The sequence below is a fragment of the Colossoma macropomum genome, unplaced genomic scaffold (assembly GCF_904425465.1).
Source record: "Colossoma macropomum unplaced genomic scaffold, Colossoma_macropomum, whole genome shotgun sequence".
Lineage (NCBI taxonomy): Eukaryota > Metazoa > Chordata > Actinopteri > Characiformes > Serrasalmidae > Colossoma > Colossoma macropomum.
The window spans coordinates 34422808-34442476 of record NW_023494787.1 but is presented as its reverse complement, the minus strand read 5'-3'; the positions used below and the strand labels follow the sequence as shown (position 1 = coordinate 34442476).

The window sequence follows — 19669 nt, the reverse complement described above, 5'->3', positions numbered from 1 at the left end:
CTCCTGAGGATCTACTTGCAAGAACACTTTGTATACTTTGTTGACAAAAAGTATAAATGCCAAAAGTTATAAACAGAATAATGTTCTGTTATAAACCTCTAGCATACTCATACAAAGCATTTATGCATTACATTTTACAATTCAAGTGAATCAGCAAAATAATTAAATATTGTGCAAGTTGCCTGATAAATAAAGTTTGACAAAATACTCACAACTTCGCCTCTCTGTCCAGGGTGTCCAGGCAGTCCGTCTTTCCCTGGCGGTCCCTTCATAGATCAGAAGTCGAATTAAAAAAAAAAAAATTGGTATTAAAAAAATATTTAAACTGAATAATCTTTTAAATTATTAAATTAAAAAATGTGACACTAAATAATACAATTATTTTTAAAATGTTATATTTAATTTATTTTCTATAATAAGTGGAATAATGACGAGTTCTCATACTGGAGGTCCCTTTGGCCCTGGGAATCCATTTGCTCCTTGAGGTCCAGGTAATCCCTGAAACAATTAAGTAAAAACAGAAAGTCAGATTTAATGGGTGACTATTATTTGAGCTACATGGAATAGTTAGTGAGAAGTTTGTTAAAGTAGTGAGTAATTTAAAAATAAATTGCTGTTTTAACTAAAATGAGTGAAAAAAATGTTTGAAAAGTGAGTTTACTGAATATCAAAGTTATGGACATCTAAATTAACTTGACCCAAGAGAAAAACCTATAACACTAAAAGAATACATATTTTATATTGAATACTTAAATAAACTTACTCTCTCTCCTGGTGGTCCAGAAGGGCCATCACTACCTGATGACCCCTAAAATATAAAATATTAAATGTTATTCATATGAGGCTGATATTTTTGTAATATTGAGAAAATATTCTGCTAGAAGTGATGTTTACCTTGGCACCTGGTTTTCCAGTAGATCCACGCTGACCTCTCTGTCCTCTGGGCCCCTAAAGAGTTAGAAAGTTGGGTTGGTGATTGAACAGAGAGGAACAGAATTGTGTTGATAGGAATTTGACTGCTGTATAACTTGATTTGAAGAGAAGAGAAGAGAAGAGAAGAGAAGAGAAGAGAAGAGAAGAGATGAGACAAGATCATACTGTTGGTCCCCTTTGCCCTCTTGGCCCAGTCTTTCCAATTAGACCCTGTAAAAAGAAAACTTAATTCAGAAGTGGTTCAAAGCAAAGTGCATTTAGAAATGAAATAACAAATAATTGGTGAATTAAAGCACTACTTAGCACGAAAGATTTTCAGGGTCAAATTCCAGCTGTGCCACATATATCTGGTTGGGAAGGGATGGGCTCTAAAAAACACAACTGCCTTATCCCCCAGTTGGAGCAAAGTGTTTACTGAATGTACCGAAGCCACAAACAATAATGTGTGATCAGATTTTAAATTTGTTTTAGTTGTAGATTTCATGAAGAAAGCTCAAGCAGTTATCTCCCTCCCAGACTGGATACCTGAAAAGGAAGTTATGCTACACTGGAAATTCACTCTGACCAACCTAGAAACCTAAATAAATATAAAATGTATTAAATAGTTTCACTGGTTGTATTAAAGCTTGATAGCCCTGATGTTAACAGTGACTATAATTACACAGTGACACTACAGGCACAATTGTACAGTATTAATTGATTTATTAATACAGTATTAATTAATATTGATTTTTTTCAGAGGTAAAATTTTAGTGTTGATTCTGAAGTTGTTTTTTCACCCACTGTGTAAGCAGTATTTTTGAGGCATGTAAGCACTGCAAGCTTGTGCAAGGAGATGGTAAACTACTTGTCAGGTTGAGATCGTTGAAGATGAATAAGGCAACATAAATAAAAGGAATACATTTCTGAATTGTTCATTGCTGCTGTTAATTTTGTTAAATTTAAGTTTTTAATTTTTAATTTTGTTTTGGATGGTTTTGTTGTGACGATAAATCAGACATTTGTTTACTTACTAAAACAGTGATTTGCCATTTCAGAAATGAAATTATTAAAATATTAAGTGGTGAAAACAAGGATAATAAAATTCAGTACAACTGTTACTATTATTATTATTATTAGGTTATACTATGTCCATTTGTCCATCTGTTTGGAAACCTTACCCTTGCACCCTTCTCTCCATTTGTGCCAGGGAATCCTGGAAAACCAAGTGAGCCCTGACAAAACACAAAAGGCCACAAACGTACTATACAAGTGTATAAGTTGCTTTTTGTAACTGTGCTACAAATAAATTCTTCAAATCACAGATGAAGTGCAATTTACCTTAGGCCCTTGCCTTCCTGGATAGCCAGGCAGTCCTGGTACACCAAGTTTTCCCTAAAACAGCATATTTTGGCTTAAAATATTCAGTGCATTTTTTACATTAGTTAACAAACAAAAAAATACAACAACAAAAAAACACAGTTACAGACATGCACATTAACAAATGGACAAACTGTTACTATGCTAAATAAAAGTTCACAGGTACTGCATGTATCCAAATCCATATTAAACATACTCATATTTTCAATTTACCTTATCACCAACCAGGCCAATAGGTCCAATCTCACCAGGAGGACCAATACGACCTTTTGGTCCCTCAGGACCATCCTCTCCTCTGGGACCTGCCACTCCTACTTCTCCCTGTGAGACAGCAGGACAGAAAATAGAATAATTAAAATGGAATTTACACAAAATGTTAGCAAAATAAGTTTCTGGCATCTAGGATGTAGGTCAAAATTTAATAGTAATGTAATATCACAAAGAAGTAAAAATGCACTGTTATTTTACTGCAATCCTCTTATTAGGCTGCAGATGTATTTAGGGAAATGTATATTGCGGATTATAGTGCATTGTTTAACCCCTTATACACACACACATATATATATATATATATATATATATATATATATATATATTATAGAAGTGTGTGATAAAACTTGGTAAGAAGTAATTATGCACACTGTGAAAGTCTTACCCTCTCTCCTTTTGGGCCAAAGTCTCCCTTGATTCCAGGGAAACCATCCTCTCCCTAAAGGAAAAGCATAGTATAATTTTACACATACAAAAATGAAAAATGCCAGAGGTACTTCCAGAAAAATGTTGGCCAAGTCTAGAGGTCTTTGAATGTCTCACTGATTTAAATGCACACAAAAATTGCTCACCTTCTCTCCCTTATGACCCTTCAGTCCACGTATACCTTGAACTCCCTGGGAATATTACAAAACGCTTTTAATTATAAGTCTGTCACTGTCATTAAATAATTTTTGACTGTCTGTCAATGTCAAACAAAACAAGGAGTAATCATAATCTTCTGTAGCATAGAACAAATAATAGCTTTGACAGTCAGAGCTAGTATCTCTGCTACAAGGATTGACCAAATATTCAATCTACTTGCCCCCCAACTGACGACATGACATTCTGCACATGGCTCCACACTACACGGCTAGGAGACTATATTTCCAAAACTATACTGACACAAATTACTGAAGTCAGCTCCTTTAAGATGCACCTATCGCTAACACAGGCACTCAACTGCGCACACACAGCTTGTCTCCATAGAATGGTACTGCCAATAGAATGGGTGCTCAGAAGCAGCTTCACATGAGCCTAAGGTCACCATGCCCCATGCCAAGCATCAGGTACAGGGATATAAAGCCTCCCAGTACTGGGCTGTAGAGCAGGGGAACTGCTCTACTAACATGTCTGAGATTAGTCTGAGTGCCATTTGTGATACAGAACTAACTACACAACTTCAGTGCACTATTGCTCTTAAGGCTGAATACAATCAAATCATCATTGCAATCATTGCTCTCCATTAGTACCTTAGATTTTAGAAGACCTTGCCACAGGACGCCATTTTCCCAAATAGTCAGCTCATAAAATTTCTGACCTGCGCCTAGTATGCACTGTTATTGTAAAGTGGAAATGTGTAGGAGCAACAATAGCTTAGGTGTGAAGCGGTATGTCACACAAACTCACAGAGCTGGACTGCCAAGTGCTGAAATGTGAAGCATTTAAAAAACTGCTACTGGAGCAAAGTCATCACAAGAACTGCTCTTTGGGAGCTTCATGGATTGGGTTTCCATGGCTGAGCAGCTGAACACAAGCTTAAGACTCCAAGCATCCACTGGAGTGGTGTAAAGTACACCAACACTGAACTCTGGAGTAAGTTTACATATTCTCTGGAGTGAAAAATCAGTCTACCAGAAGACTTTGGTTTTAGCAAATGCCAGGAGAATGCTACCTGGCTGAATGCATAAAGCTTGGTTGGGGAATGATAATGGCCTGGGGATGGTTTTCATGGTTTGGATCTAGGACTCTCAGTTTCAGTGAAAGAAAATCTTAATGCTATTAGTGTTCAATAACATTCTAGAGAACTATGTGCTTCCAACTTTAAGGCAATAGTTCAGGGAAGGCCTTGTTTCTGCATGGCAATGCCTCTGTGCACCAGGTGGGATCCATAAATCAATGGCTTGCAGTTTCTGGTATGGAAGATATTGAAGGGCCTGCAGAGAGCTCTGAACTTAACTCCATCAAACACTTTTGGGATGAATTGGAATGCAAATACAAAAACAATTGGGATGAACTGTGAGCCAGGCCTTATCGCCCAACCTTGGTGCCCAAACTCTTTGATGATCTTGTGCCTGAATGTTTCAACATCTAGTGGAAAGCGTTCCCAGAAGAGTGGAGGCTCTTGTAGCAGCAAAGGGGTATCAGTTCCCCTAATGCCCATAAAAAAAGTTCAATGAGCACATATGAATGCGATGTTTGGGTGTCCACATACTTTGGCCATGCAATGTATATTAACTGCACATAACTTCTTTATTTATATATTGGTTGTGCAACCAAGTGCCAGATCGTCATCTACACCCACTGTCATTAAACATTAAGTAAAAACAGAGAACTGTCATACCTTAACTCCACGAGGGCCAGGATAACCGATAGAACCCTGAGGACCGCTAGGCCCCTGTGACAGAAAGTGACAAATACATTAAAACAACTTTGATAATATATGATGATAATAATAATATTATATAATGATAATAATCTTAAACGTTGAACTGGATTTGTTAAATCTATGAATTAGACTCCTGAGTAAATTACATGACTGGTTGATCTATTATGTGTACAGGGGATGACGAATCAGTTTATCAGATGCTATGTTTACATAGTAATACTTCTAAGTAAGATGCATGCTATTTAAGACATTTTATTCTGTGGTAGGAAGATATAAAAATAGAAATAATAATAAATGAATAACTGAAAGAATAAATAAATAAAAATAAAAATAACTGGACATTCTGAGCTTCATAGATCTGGTACATATTTCCATACACTGTACACCTACAAGGATTTCTTAATCACTCCATAATGACCCAATGGCTAAATTAACTAAAATGCTGTATCATCCTGCTGGATGATAATCCAGCGAAATGCTCAGCTAGCTCAAAGATCCTCCCTGACAGGGGTGGTGCCAAACCTCCAAAAGTAGTGGTGCAAAATGTATTGTTTCAAACAAACAAAAACACAGTTAGCCAGCGACAAAATGCTGTTACGCCACTGACTAAAACTACCTTTAATGTCATGCTAAAAATAAATGTCACTTAATGTCACTAGAAATAAATATAAACAGGGTCAGTGTTTGTTTTAACCCCTCACTTCACTGGGTTCAGCCTCAGACAGCAAACTCTGCTAGATAACATCTCTGAGGGACATTAGGCTGCACCAATTTTGCAGGGAGGCAAGTGCTTTGCTACTCACATTTGCCACCATAAAAAATAGAGATGGCTATTGTCGATGCGCATCATAATCAGCAGTAGTAACAAATCTTACTTGATATCAGCCTCTTTATAATTACTTTACCAATTTGAATTTACGCTAACCAATCAGGTTGCTGATGTTTGGCCAAAAATACACACTGTGATCCATGAGCCAAATTTAAACCCTTAACGTTAAAAGATTAAAAGATCTATTCTATTGTTTAATTGCTCTTCTGCCATTATTAGCAGCAGCTGGAGTTTAAGGAATGATATGAGTGTCTGCAAAGTGTAAAATGTTAAAGCAGGCAGATTATACAAACAGTACAGTGCTGATATGCACTGGGAAAAGCATACTCTGTTTAATTCACTGGTAAACTAAATATAAATAGTGATGGCATGAAAATTTGAGTTTTTCTTTGCCTGTTCAACAGCTAAACTAATGCTTATGGTATGATATTGCTTTTCAAGCACTGTGTCTAAGATTTGTGTCAGAATCCTAGGTCATTTTACATAAAAGGATTCAAATTTAAAAAGAGAAAAAATACACATCATTTTAAACTTTAAGCAAGAATTCAAGAGGATATTGTGAGTGCAAGACAAGTTTTCTACTTTACTATTTCTTTAACATACTTTTTGCAGCTTTTTAATTTAATCTATTACAGCCAGTTAGTTAAATACTCATACAAGCATGGAGTTAGATTAAGTAATTAAGTATTAGTCTTTTCAGAGTATTCAGTGAGTTACTGTGAATGTTATTCAAGTAATATTCAAATAAGTCTACTTTAACACAGGTAAAAATTTGCAACACTTTTACCACATCTGTCAAATATACAGTAATCGTTTTAAAAACACAAGCTGAACATAGTCAAGTATGCAAACCTGATTCCCTTTGGTTCCTGAGGGGCCTTCTTTTCCTGGGTGACCCTTGAAAAAATGAGTTAGAGTATAATTGAAAGACTTTCTTATGATTTAAAATTGAGTCATCCAAACAGAACAGTTGTTTGGTGGTGCTTGTGGCATATCAATTAATCCATGAGCTCCTGGATTATTTGAAAGATTTTATATGTTTCATATACTGTGCGGTACTAAATCCAGTTAAACAGGACGTATTATGCTGTGTTTTTATTAAAATAATTGCTCAGTGCTCTTTAGTTACTGACAATATCCACAATATGCTCAAAACAGCTCATAGCGATGTAATTTATTCTAATAACATATTGCCATTTTGCCCATCCCTAAATGAAGGTAAAGATGAAAAATATGAATGACTAAAAGAGAGATCTTTGAGAAAGGTAAGGATGAGAAGCCCTTACAGGGGGACCGTCAGCTCCTGGCATGCCTGGCAGACCTGGTTTACCTGCAGGTCCCTGAGAAAACAAAACAGTCAGTCAAAACTGGGTGTTCCACAATCACAGAAAATCAAACTAATCCTCAGCAATGCCATATCCATCCATGGCTGGGAGTCCAAGACAACATAATTGGCCTCACTCTGTCTGAGTGGGTAGAATAGTCCGTCCTCTTCTACCATCACTCAGCCCAATGCTAACAAACATGGGTGTCTGATAGCCAATGTAATAGAATTAGCATTCTTCTCCAAGCGTGCTTGAACTGTCCAATGATGTCGCATTAGCGGCAGCTCAAAAAGATTGGATGGCTGGCTATACATGTCTCAGAGAAAATACTTGTTAACGTTCACCCTCCTAGCATCGTGTGACAGAGAGAGACATAACTAGCAGTTGTGAATTGACCACAGCAAAACAGGGGAGAAAAAATGGATATAAACAAAACAAAAAAATATGTATTTAGTGTTTCTTTTGCTTTTCTGTTAGTTCTAAGTTTTTTTTTAAGGACGGCAATTATATGATGCTAGCTGTTACTGTGGTTGACTTTCATAATGGGCTGAATTTAACAAGGCACACTCCGTGTACACTGCATGCTATAACATTTTGAAGAAAAAAAAAAGATGCTGAAGATCTAAAAAAAAATATCACCTTCTCTCCTGGAGGACCAATAGCACCCTGAGGGCCAGGCATTCCCTATAACAGAGAAGAATGTTATTTTCACTAACACACATACATATTTTCATAGTGCATTTTACTTCAAGAGCACAGAAGTCTAAGTAGATACAAATCATCTTTAACCGTATATTTCATATCCTAATAATCAAGCCACTCAGGAAGCACTATTTGTGACATTATTTTTTACATCTAATCATATCATTAATGTAATATGATAGTCACCTGTGTTCCTGGGGCCCCCTGCTGGCCTGGAGGACCTGGCTCTCCCTGGGGTCCCTATGAAAAACAAATCAAGAGACACAAATGATTAAGGTTTTGCGGCATCCGTTAGCCCAAATGTTCACCATTCTAAAGCAAATCAGTTAAATGCATCCAGAGAAACGTACTAACCAAGTTTCCTTTTGGACCAGGAGGACCATCGCTGCCACGAACACCCTTAAAGCAGACACAGTGGAACCTCTATGTATAAAAATGATCATTTTTGGAATGGAATATAAAATGAGCACAATTTGTGAAGGGTAAACATTGTGTAGGGAGCTTCTGGGAGCAGTTGGGGGTTAGGTGCCTTGCACAAGGGCACTTACTGTCAGCTCAGGGGATCAAACCGGCGACCTTCCAGTCACAAGGCTGGTTCCCTAACCTCCAGCCCACGACTGCCCCCATATTCTTAAAAAAGCATTGCTAATAGAATGGGATGCTCAGCAGCCCAGGAGCCTAAGAATCATGCTCTATAGAAAAGTTCAACCAGAGGGGTATAAAAGCGGGAGTTGTCTGGAATGGTGGAGCAACATCAAATAGCATTGGGACAGCAGTGTAAATGACACATATGTCAAAATATACAAGGAGAGAAGCCCCTAAAGGTAAGAAATACATTTATGAAAAGATCAAATTGAATAGAATAAACTCATGAATAATAACATAAAAGAGTGCTTCCACAATTGTGTTGCCATTTAGCTCTTGTAACTCTTAAAAATTTAATTTTGTTTTATCATTTTTTAGCATTAAAGAAAACATTCATTTAACTGTTCAAAAAATACGATAACCCATCTCAAGTACAATATCTCATTTTTTTTTTTACAAGATTTCTTGGGTTTTGGGTTGAGGTCAAGGTTGGGGCTAGGATTAGGGCCACGGTGAGGGTTAGGATTAGGTTTGGGGTTGAAGTTAAGGTCAGGGATAGGATTAGGGCCAGGGTGAGGGTTAGAATTAGGTTTTGGGTTGAGGTTAAGGTTAGGATAAGGGCCAGGATTAGGGTTGGGTTTTAGGTTGAAATTAAGGTCAGGGTTAGGGTTAGGGCAAAGGTGAGGATTACGATTAGGTTTTGGTTGAAGTTAAAGTCAGGGACAGGATTAGGGCCAGGGTGAGAGTTAGAATTAAGCTTTCTGTTTAGGTTAGGATTAGGATTAGGGTAAGGTTTTAGGTTGAAATTAAGGTCAAGGTTAGGATTAAGGCCAGGGTGAGGGTTACGATTAGGTTTTGGGTTGAAGTTAAGGTCAGGGTTAGGATTAGGACCAGGGCAAGGGTTAGGTTATGGGTAAGGTTGTGTAAGGTTAGGTTTTGCATAATCGAAGTAACACATTAAATCTACTTCATGTAACATATCAATAATACATCTACTTAATGTGTTACTTCGATTATGCAAAACCTAACCTTACACAACCTTACCCATAACCTAACCCTTGCCCTGGTCCTAATCCTAACCCTGACCTTAACTTCAACCCAAAACCTAATCGTAGTAACATATTAAGTCTACTTCATGTAACATATCAATAATACATCTACTTAATGTAAGTAATGTATCAACAGTACATCTTCAAGATATTTACCTATTACCTTCACTACTGCTACTTCACTGATATGTTGTTGATGTGTTACTGATACAGTGTCAATAGTTGTCTACAAAGGACCACTCAAAATAAAGTTTTACCTGAGTTTTTAGTATAGAATTAGCAAATACACAAAATGTGATTAACTAGCCTCCACACTAATGGAACATTAAGGACATCCTAATTATTTCAAAAATTTTTTTGTAATTTAGACAACAGGGTTGTACTTTTTAAAGGAACTTAGTCTGTCAGTATCATAATCTTACTGAATTTAAAGGTAAAAAAGGGAATGACAGAATGTACTCTTCTTAATCCCTAATCTTCAGGAAATCTGAATAATGTAATTTTTTGAACATGGCTTTCAGATATTCTAGATACTTAATAGAGGTGAATGTATTCAGCTAACAGGACTGAGCGAATGTTGAGGGATGCAACTAAAATGTAAACTTTTCTATAATAGAGGACTCTTCAAAAAGAATTTTTAAAGCATGAGATATGCATGAGATGGATTCACACATTTAATGCAAAAATAATAAGATTTTGGAAGTATTTTAATGATAATGTTTTAAGGTAAAGTATAGTTGGAGTGAGCTGCGATAGCCAAAAATGCTGTGTTACAAGCTCTGTTTTCCTGGAATACATTTTGCCCTCATGACACTGAGAATGCTGAAGAGCTGAGCAGAAACCTGTCAGACTCATCATGTTAAGCTAGAGCTGAATTCACCACAGCTAGCTTGTCAGTAACATAATTAGGGGTGCTACTGGAAAAGAAAAAAAAAACGTTTTATCTTGGAACTGAATACTTACTGGAGAGCCAGGTACTCCAGAAGGACCTTTAGGCCCCAGCAATCCACGGGGCCCCTATTAGATGTGACAAAAAAAAATACAGTTATTCATGACATGTTCTGACAACACAAACATGAGAGCAAAATATGAGAGAAAGCTAAGAGGAAGAATTAATCATTCCTTGAGTGGTTTTGGGGTGGGTTCACAGACACAGATTAAGCTTAATCAGACTTTTAAAATGAGTGTGATTTCTCTAATGAAAATAATTTTTAGTGCAGAAAAGGTTCTGGAGGGCCACAGCATTGCAGAGTTTAGCACTCTACTTCATTTAATCTGTTTACGCACTGTCACACACATGCCTCTCTCTCTCACGCACGCACACACACACACACACACACACACACACACACACACTCGCATAATAGGTGATGGCCAGGGTACAGTGAGTGAGCAAGTTCTCCTTTTCCAGAATATGCTGGATCTGATGTTGTACAAATCAAGCAGAGTGGGGAAATTAACACCAATGTTTTTTATGCAGACCTAAGGATGCACTGAAAACTGTAAATGTAGTTCACAGTTTTGCTGAGGATTGTGATGACTGGACGAAGTAAGAGGCTTCTCCTTGAAGTCCACTGTCATTTTCGCTGTTTTGACCATAGTCAAAACATGCATTTACATAACATAGAACAACGAAAACAGAATCTGTTGTAATTTTAACATTTCTTCCAAATACTTATTCATTCCATCCCCAGGTGAGATTTACTTCTACATTTTACCTCTCATAATACAGCAAGTTTTGCCTTCTGATTAGCTTGATTCAGAGTTTAGACAGCTTGATTTCATCAACCTTCGCTGATATAAGAAGAGGATTCCTCCATCTCTTGATTCCCCTGAGAGAACTACAAAGAGTTCAGCTGTGTAGAGATGAAAGCCAAGGTGTTTTACAGTGCTGTATGGAACAGATTCACTGAGACGGATTTTAATGAAACGGAAAGTATTGTTAAGAAGTAACAGCTAGTCCTTTTTTCCAAGTGAGTGAATTGAAGTGAGTGAGATTCACTGGGGGTTTAACCATGCTTTCTGGCCTGCTTTCCCCATCTCCATCTCTGTCTTTGTCTCCTGAAGAAAGCAGCAGCTCCATTGACTAAAATGTCCAAAAAGCTGCATTAGTATGAGATTTCAGGAGTAATGCCTATTGGTGTAAGCTTTCGGATATACAATAATTCTTAGAAGGTTCACCAGCGACAAGACAAGCATTTGTTCAGTTTGGCATGTTAGAAAAGGGAAAACTGTAATCTCAGCAGGGCAGTGGCCTACCAGCACCTGAGACTGATACCTCTGTGGGCCAGTTGTGTACATTGTGACACACAATGTATGACAGACATAGCTACATTTCTACATTTTGATTGCATAAAGTACACACACATATATATATATATACATATATATATATATATATATATATATATATATATATATATATACACACACTTGTGTACGGACAGGGACACTCACTGGTTCACCTGGGAGTCCTCTGGGTCCGACATCTCCATCATCTCCCTGTGAAAGAAAATAAAGGCTGACTACATACTATTCTATACTAGATACATATACTGTTGAATTAATTTGAAGTTATCAAGGCTGAAAGGTTTGGTGAAGCTACTAACTCTCTCTCCATCCTCTCCAGGGGGTCCAGGTGGTCCCATTCCTCCAGTGTTGCCCTGGATGCAAGAGAAGATTGAATAAAAATATGAACTAGAAAACAATTCATTTAAATCATCAGCTAGAATCTGTTGATACTCTAAACACATTAGAATAACAGAATAGATAGCCCACATACATTATGTATATAATCACAGATATGTAGAAAAATTAATCTCAGTAATACCTAATGTTGATTTTTTTTTTTTGGTAAACCTGATTAAATTGCCTATCCATGCTTCACCACAAATGTGTTTCTTCATTGCTACTCCTGCAAGATTGGACCAGCTTTACAGAACCCTGGCAAAAAATCCTCTTCAACCTAATGAGAAACTGTAGTGTATAACTACGTTAAAGTTTAACCTACAACATACATTCCTTATTTCACATGATATTAATTATGCATGTGTGTGAAAGTTCACAATTTTCTTACAGATTGTAATTTGGTGTAATTTTGAAATTGTAATTATGTAACTGATCACTCAAAATGATTAAAGCTTGCAATAGCTGTAAGGAAGTGTGGGATAATGATTGAATAATCTAACTGTATAGAATTTGTGTGCATTATCTTTTTTTTCGCATGTAAAAGTTTCTGCCTCTGTTTGTCTCTCACCATCACTGTCACTGAGTAACTTCACCTTATTTGATATAACTTGGGGAAATTTATTGTTTCACTTTCTGTTGTTGAATAGTGTTGGTATGTATGGGAATTACAACAGGGAAAATGTCAGCAAATTCCTTAAGGCCCAGACACAACAAGCAGACATCTAATAATTAGCGCCAACAAAGGCTGACTAATGTTTGCCTTCCCTTAGCTCACCATCACATCACATCTTATTTGAAAATTTACACTTGAATTTATCGCAAAGACTACAGCTGATAACTGTTACACACATACATAATGTGCCTCTGTGAAAAAAAAAAACTTTCTATAGCAGGAGGTGGCAGTGGTCTATATTTGCAATCAAAAAAGAAAGAATTAACACTGCAAGAAACTGACCCAAGCCCAAGAAAATCCTGTCTTAATCTGACCTGGTCCATCACCCAAAGTGCTGAATAAAACCTGATAGGATAGCGCCGGTTAAATTATCACATCGTGACAATAATAGCTGTCATTAGATCATGGACAAATAAAAAAAAAAATAATACATATGGATAAACCTTGCCTAACGTGCTTTACTCTCCTTGAATCAGTTTGTATTTTCTGCACATCCATTTTCTCATGGACCTCTGTGCTAAATGATGATTCCAAAAAGACAGTTTAAAACTGGATAAATAAGAAGAAAATCTAAAGCAGAGGTACATGCTGTTTTAAAAGTGGGAGGAGGGGTGTGAGAATGTCCAAACAAATCAAACAAAACATAAATAGTTTTATAGGACCATAAATAAAGCTAAGTCTCTCAGCTTGTGCGCTCTGCCCACAAATGCACTTTTTCATAGTTACTGTTACTAGGGTATGCATTATTGTAGCTGTTAGGTTATACGTCTTATACATACATTTTGCTACACTGCCCACAGGACACTTTTTATACAGGTCTGATTTCTTCTGAACACAGCATATTTGTACTATACAAAGAGAAGTGCATCTATGATAGCTACAGTTAGCTAGCGAAAAGTACCACCTCACACGTTAGACAGGTTATTTGTGACTTGAACAAATAGTTCGAGGCTTGCTATGGTTTGCAGCAGTAGTATATTTTTGTACTATCAAAATATATTTTACTGATTTTCTAGTACCATGGTAACTTTGTTAACCAGGCCTGATAGGATAGCGCCGGTTAAATTAGCACAGTATAAAGCCTTCTTGTTTCCACAGCCATTTACTGGCAGCAGATTCTCTAGTAAATAATTTCAAAGATCTTAATCACTATGGTACATTCCAAGCACCCTTACTGCCTTAAGTGGTAGTTTCAGTTTAGTTTCAGTGGTAATGGGTAGAAACCCTAGTTTTATGTTGTGCATGTACTTTGAGAGCATGAAGCAATTGGTACAACATACTGTGATTTAAGGATCCAGTAAATTTGAAAAATCCTTCTCTGATAAGCATGCATATTGAGGTAAAGATTGCAACACTCACTCGATGACCTTTGTCTCCTGGCAGTCCAGGCAACCCATCAAAACCCCGGTCACCCTAAAACAGACACATAAGAACAGTGAGGAACATTAAAGCACTGCTGAGAAAGAGTAGTGGCTAGAGCACTCAGAGTTTCAATCACATACTAGACAAGTAGAGTTACATTTACTGTTAGACACATAAAGAATGCTAAAAAAGCAACCAACCAGCCCATTATTACCAAAATAAGAGACTTATAGACAAATATCACAACTCAGAATCAATTACTGGAACATATCTAACCTTAACTCCAGGCTCTCCTGGCATTCCTCGAGCACCATCAGCACCAGCACGACCCTTTAGGAACATCATAAACATTACAAAAAAAAACCCCTAGGCATACAGTTCTATACTTTTAGAATACCCTAAAATAAATCACAGAAGACCACTGTAAAGACAGATAAATTGATTGGCCCAAACATGATCACTCACTCTTCTCCCAGGTTTGCCAGGAGGACCAGACAATCCTTGCGGACCTCTGGGGCCCTGCAGAATAAATGAAGGGCATGACATTATATGACATCATGATATGAGGAAGCAAAATGTGTATGGGTGAAGTAACTGTACATATTTCCTTTTTTTCACTTCAGAAGCTGAATGATTAATGAGCATTATACACATATGCACATAAACACATAAATACAAATACACTCTAACCTGGGGACCAGGGTCTCCAACCTCTCCCTTCAAACCAGGACTTCCAGATGAACCCTATTAAAAACATTAATTTTTGCTATGTGCAATGTAATGGACTTACACCACATAACACTGCAAAAGCAGGTTGCCATTTTCATCTATTCATTGATTTGAAAACATCCAAATAAGAGATCTGTTTGAATATATCTTCTTACCAGGGGACCAGGCCGACCAGTAAAACCCATTGGCCCAGGTGGGCCCTTCAGGGCCATCTAGGAGGAAAAATTAAAAATTCAATTAGCCAAGAGACTGCATTTAAAAACATTATCTGTTAGTTCAGGAATTATTAAGGAACTAGACACTGTGGAATAAGCAAGTGATTGGAACTGAGTAGTAAGTATGAAAGGTGAATGGAATTGGTTAACAAGTGTGTAATTAGCTGGTGAGTGAAACTGGCTAATAAGTATGTAATTAGCAATGTATGGGGTTAGCAAGAATGTAACTATGCGACGTCTATGCATGATGTTTCCTTGTTCCTTGAAAAACTAAATCTCAACCTATTTGAGTAGTGACTTCCTCTTGACTCCTTCTGAAACACACTAGAGCAACCTTGGTCACGTTTCTCTAAGGAGGGGATTTCATTATTTAAAACAATTTATCTGGGCAATCAGTGTTTTGTAAAAGTACAATGTATCATTAGAATAAATGGCATGCAGACATGCAGCATTGTGCAAAGGTCTTGCAAAGCACGTGAGAAAATGACATGTAAAGCCTGTTCTGTAAATAATAATTTGCATTAGAAAAAATTTGAAAAAATGCAAATAAACAATACATGGAGATATGTGTATGTGTATCAGAGTATGTGTGTCAGAGTGTTAGTTAACCATTTCCAAACCTCTCCTTGAGAAAACCCAGTATTTACAATTACCGTCCAAAACCTAGTTTAGATAATCACGTACTTCATTTAATTCAATTAGGTGTGCTAGTGATGGAATTTAACAAATTCATGTAATGACTAGTGTGCAGTGAGAATTCAGAAACCAGTGTAGTCAGTGTTCTTCTAAGTTTATTCTTCTAACATATCAATAACTAGTCAAATAATAGCCCAAAAATATATTGTGTTATAGTGTTTTCATTGGTAAAAATACAATTTCTGCCAAGAATAATAGTTTAAATTAATATTCTTTGCATTATACTGTATATATATATATATAGTCAGTGGCCACTTTATTAGGTCCATGTACCCTGTATCTACACTCACTGTCCATTTTATCATGTTTACTTACCATATAGGTGCATTTGGTAGTTTTAAAGTTATAGATAGTAGTCCATCTGCTTCTCTGCATAATGTGTTAATCCCCTATACCCTGTTGCAATGGTCAGGACCCCCACTGGCCTACACAGAGCAGGTATTATTTGGGCAGTTGATCATTTTCAGCACTGTAGTGACCTTGACATGGTGGTGGCATGTTAAGGTGTTGCACTGGTTTGAGTGGATCAGACACAGCGTTGCTGCTGGAGTTTTTAAAACACTGTGTCAATTTCCTGTCCACTCCATTAAACACTCCCACTATGTTGCTATACCTTGTAGATGTAAAGTTAGAGATGATAGCTCATCTGTTGTTTCACAGTTTGTGTCATCCTCTAGTCCTTAATCAGTGGTCAGTTTCTGGCCTCAGGACACTGCTGCCTGAGTATTTCTGATTGGCAGCCCATTCTCAATCCAACAGTGACAATGAGCCTATTTATGCCTTGCATTAACATATGTTTAATGTCCGGATTGTATCTGGACAAACTTTGGTTGAATTCCATTTACACTTTTCACTAAAAAGCATCCCCAATGTGACCAGATGAGATCCGAGTAGCAATGTGGCTACCAATTCAGTGCTAAGAATTATCCAAATAATACTTGCTGATACCTGTGGGGGTCATTTGGGGGGCTAATAAATTTAATAGAGAAACCAAGTACAATCTGTAATTGAAGAATTACAATATGCACCTATATGGGAAATGGACCAAGTAAAATGGACAAGGAGCGCAGATACAACTTGCACCTGATAAAGTGGCTGATGATTCTAACTGCTACCGATGCTATTACTCTATTTCAAGCTAGGTGTAACATTAGCACACACAACAGCTACCAAATGCACAGAAAACACTACACTGTAGGCCATAAACCAAACAACAACTATGCAAACATATGACAGTTCTAACGTTTGTCAAACGTTCCAAGGGATATGTCTAACTTTGTATGTTTTTTTTTTTTAAGCGCATTTAGCTAACAAACACATAGATGGCAGGTGCTGCTCTTGAGAGAGTCCAAAATGATTGGGGGCCTAAGGAGCTTTTGGACAAATCTGTAATTTGTACATAGTTAATCATTTTCATACAAACAAATGCACTTGTTTACTCAGCACAAAACAGAATAATATTCTCGAATGCTTTTCAGCTTTTTGTCTACAGTATATCAGCAAAGAACAGTGTAATGTAACCTCATGTACATTCATGACATCAGGGAGTGCAAATAGCTTTACTTAGCCAGTGAACTGATCAACTCACCAAATAATCAGCTAGCATCAGTAGCATCAGTGCAGTAATGCTAGCATCCAAAGACTACTGCCCAAAACTTTTTAGCTGTAGAAAACATTGTTTTTTTATACAACATATTCTTCTAATTTCCAAAATTACCATTAAACATTTTCAGCCATTCAACTCCATTCACCCATTAATTTAGGCCTCTAATGTTTTGCAGTCTAGTTTTTGGTATAATGGGACAGGCTCTCCCTAAATAGCTATCATTTAAGTTTCTAATGATAACGTGATATAATTTGGGTTTTCTATGAAACAATACATACGATTAGCTAAGCAATTCTTTTTCCTGGCAACTATTGTGCAACCTGTAAAAAACTTTTAATAAATGTTTTTTGGGAGAACTACTTCTGTAAATGAGATGTGAGGTTAGTGTGAAGAACCTTTTTAAAAGTTCAAGGAACCTCTGTATAGTGCAAACTTTTAGGACCAACCCCTCAATTAACCCCTCATAGAGCCTTTACGTTATGTAGAAGTTCTATAAAATTTAAAAAGGTTCCACATCTCAATTACAAAACTGGTTCTTTAAAGAACCAAACATGGTTCTTCTATGGCATTACTGAAAGAACCTTGATTTCTAAGAGTGTACACCTTGAGTACCTCCTCCTCAAACAACAGAGTAGCCAAAAATATTTCAGAAGGCTACAGTTTACACATTCATTTAAAATGTGGTATGGATTCAATCTTTTTGTGTCTTACAAGAAAATGTTAGAAAAACATCATAAGTGACTCTCATGTAGCTGCTTGAGAGAATGCCAATATTGTGCATAGTTGAATGAAAGCAAAGGAGGGCAGCTTTAGCTTTGATATCTTTACTATTATTCTAAAATGTGGAAAACAATAGAAATAATGGAACCTTTATAAAACTTTTGAATGGTATGTCTAATGTCTTATCCTGCCTTTTGCCCAATGACTGCTGAGATAGGCTCCAGCACCCCCGTGACCCAGAAGGATAAGCAGTTTGGAAAATGTGTGTGTGTGTGTGTGTCTCATGTCTATGGTTTCAGTATGGTAGATATTAAAACCATAAGTCATTGCTATCAATGCTTCTACAAAGCTAAATGGCTCATATGTGCTACTTACCCGAGCCTGAGAGAGAATAGCTTGAGCCTGGGCCTCCTGTGCTGAGACAATGGGGCCTTTGTCCCCTCCACTTTGTCCAAATCGGAACTATGGGATCAAAATGTGTGTTAACAGACATATTAGCAGACATTATTTTAAAAGGTTTTGTGTTTTCCATGTGTTTTTCTGCAACTATTCACAGCAGGTAAAGCCAACACAATAGCTACAGCAAAATAAAACCTATATCTGTCTGTAAGACAGCTGGCTATATAAGGTCCATTTTTCCTTGTGTTTTTACCACATCACAGTAATGCTCAAACAGCTCTTGACATCCTCACCAACTACATATATTCTTTCCAAATCACATTTGATGTCATAAATACTCACCATGTAATGCAACAAAGATGTCATGCAGAACAGATTCATTGGTCAATTTTTTTTTTCATATCAGGATCTGCCTAAGGTCTGTGTTACTTAAATCTTTGAATCGTTGGAGGCATTACTTAATTTGCTGAGCCACACTTTTATGCTGACATCTAGTGGTGGAATGTAAAAAGGACAAACAAATGATGAAGTAATGCTAAAAACGAGAATAAAAAAGTGATGGCAGTAGAAGTAATACATACTGGAAGCATGACAGATGTTCCAGGAGGTCCAGGAACACCATCAGCTCCAGGCAGACCAGCTTTACCAGGTGGACCCTGAAGAGAAGGTCAGTTCGGGGTCAAATACAATATATTACACAAAATTCTCACCCACAACTAAGCATGGTTGTCAAACAAGATTTCATTATAAACTTACCCTCTCTCCTGGATCCCCCACAGACCCAGGAGGACCAGTGGGCCCAGCAGGGCCAGGGAGACCCTGCGGTAGAGTGATGAGGGGGGGAAGAAAAATGGAGGCATGTTTTTGTGTTGCACAATATAAAGCAAAAGATGCAACAGGTGATTTACTGTGCACATGATATTCAGCAGGCATCGGTAACATAATCATGTAAGAAAGAATATATGAACATTTAAGCGGATCTGTGAACTTATAACTAATACTGGACTAGCAATTTAGTGGTCCAGAACGGCTTATCAATAATGCAAGGTTTCTTGCAATTCTATAAGATTCACTCACTGCTGGTCCTTCTGGTCCTGGTGGTCCTTCGATCAACATGCCCTATGAGAATGGTAAAATAATAAAAAAACGTATTAATTTAAT

General features: G+C 37.1%; 1 protein-coding gene across 4 annotated transcripts in view; it reads right to left on the bottom strand.

Annotated features, from left to right (window-relative positions):
* The window catches only part of col11a2 (collagen, type XI, alpha 2), a 48431-nt gene that overhangs the window by 9577 nt on the left and 19185 nt on the right, over positions 1-19669 (bottom strand). For all 4 annotated transcript variants that reach the window (XM_036567064.1, XM_036567065.1, XM_036567066.1 and 1 more), the window contains 28 exons: positions 19586-19627; positions 19265-19327; positions 19090-19164; positions 18485-18571; positions 15028-15084; positions 14834-14887; positions 14609-14662; positions 14420-14473; positions 14141-14194; positions 12030-12083; positions 11878-11922; positions 10384-10437; positions 8141-8185; positions 7973-8026; positions 7724-7768; positions 7046-7099; positions 6612-6656; positions 4886-4939; positions 3135-3179; positions 2948-3001; positions 2506-2613; positions 2254-2307; positions 2094-2147; positions 1099-1143; positions 895-948; positions 764-808; positions 445-498; positions 213-266 (listed from right to left, as the gene is read on the bottom strand). In XM_036567064.1, coding sequence (XP_036422957.1) covers positions 213-266; positions 445-498; positions 764-808; positions 895-948; positions 1099-1143; positions 2094-2147; positions 2254-2307; positions 2506-2613; positions 2948-3001; positions 3135-3179; positions 4886-4939; positions 6612-6656; positions 7046-7099; positions 7724-7768; positions 7973-8026; positions 8141-8185; positions 10384-10437; positions 11878-11922; positions 12030-12083; positions 14141-14194; positions 14420-14473; positions 14609-14662; positions 14834-14887; positions 15028-15084; positions 18485-18571; positions 19090-19164; positions 19265-19327; positions 19586-19627 — 1557 coding nt within the window. The remainder of the gene's footprint in view (positions 1-212; positions 267-444; positions 499-763; positions 809-894; positions 949-1098; positions 1144-2093; positions 2148-2253; positions 2308-2505; positions 2614-2947; positions 3002-3134; positions 3180-4885; positions 4940-6611; positions 6657-7045; positions 7100-7723; positions 7769-7972; positions 8027-8140; positions 8186-10383; positions 10438-11877; positions 11923-12029; positions 12084-14140; positions 14195-14419; positions 14474-14608; positions 14663-14833; positions 14888-15027; positions 15085-18484; positions 18572-19089; positions 19165-19264; positions 19328-19585; positions 19628-19669) is intronic.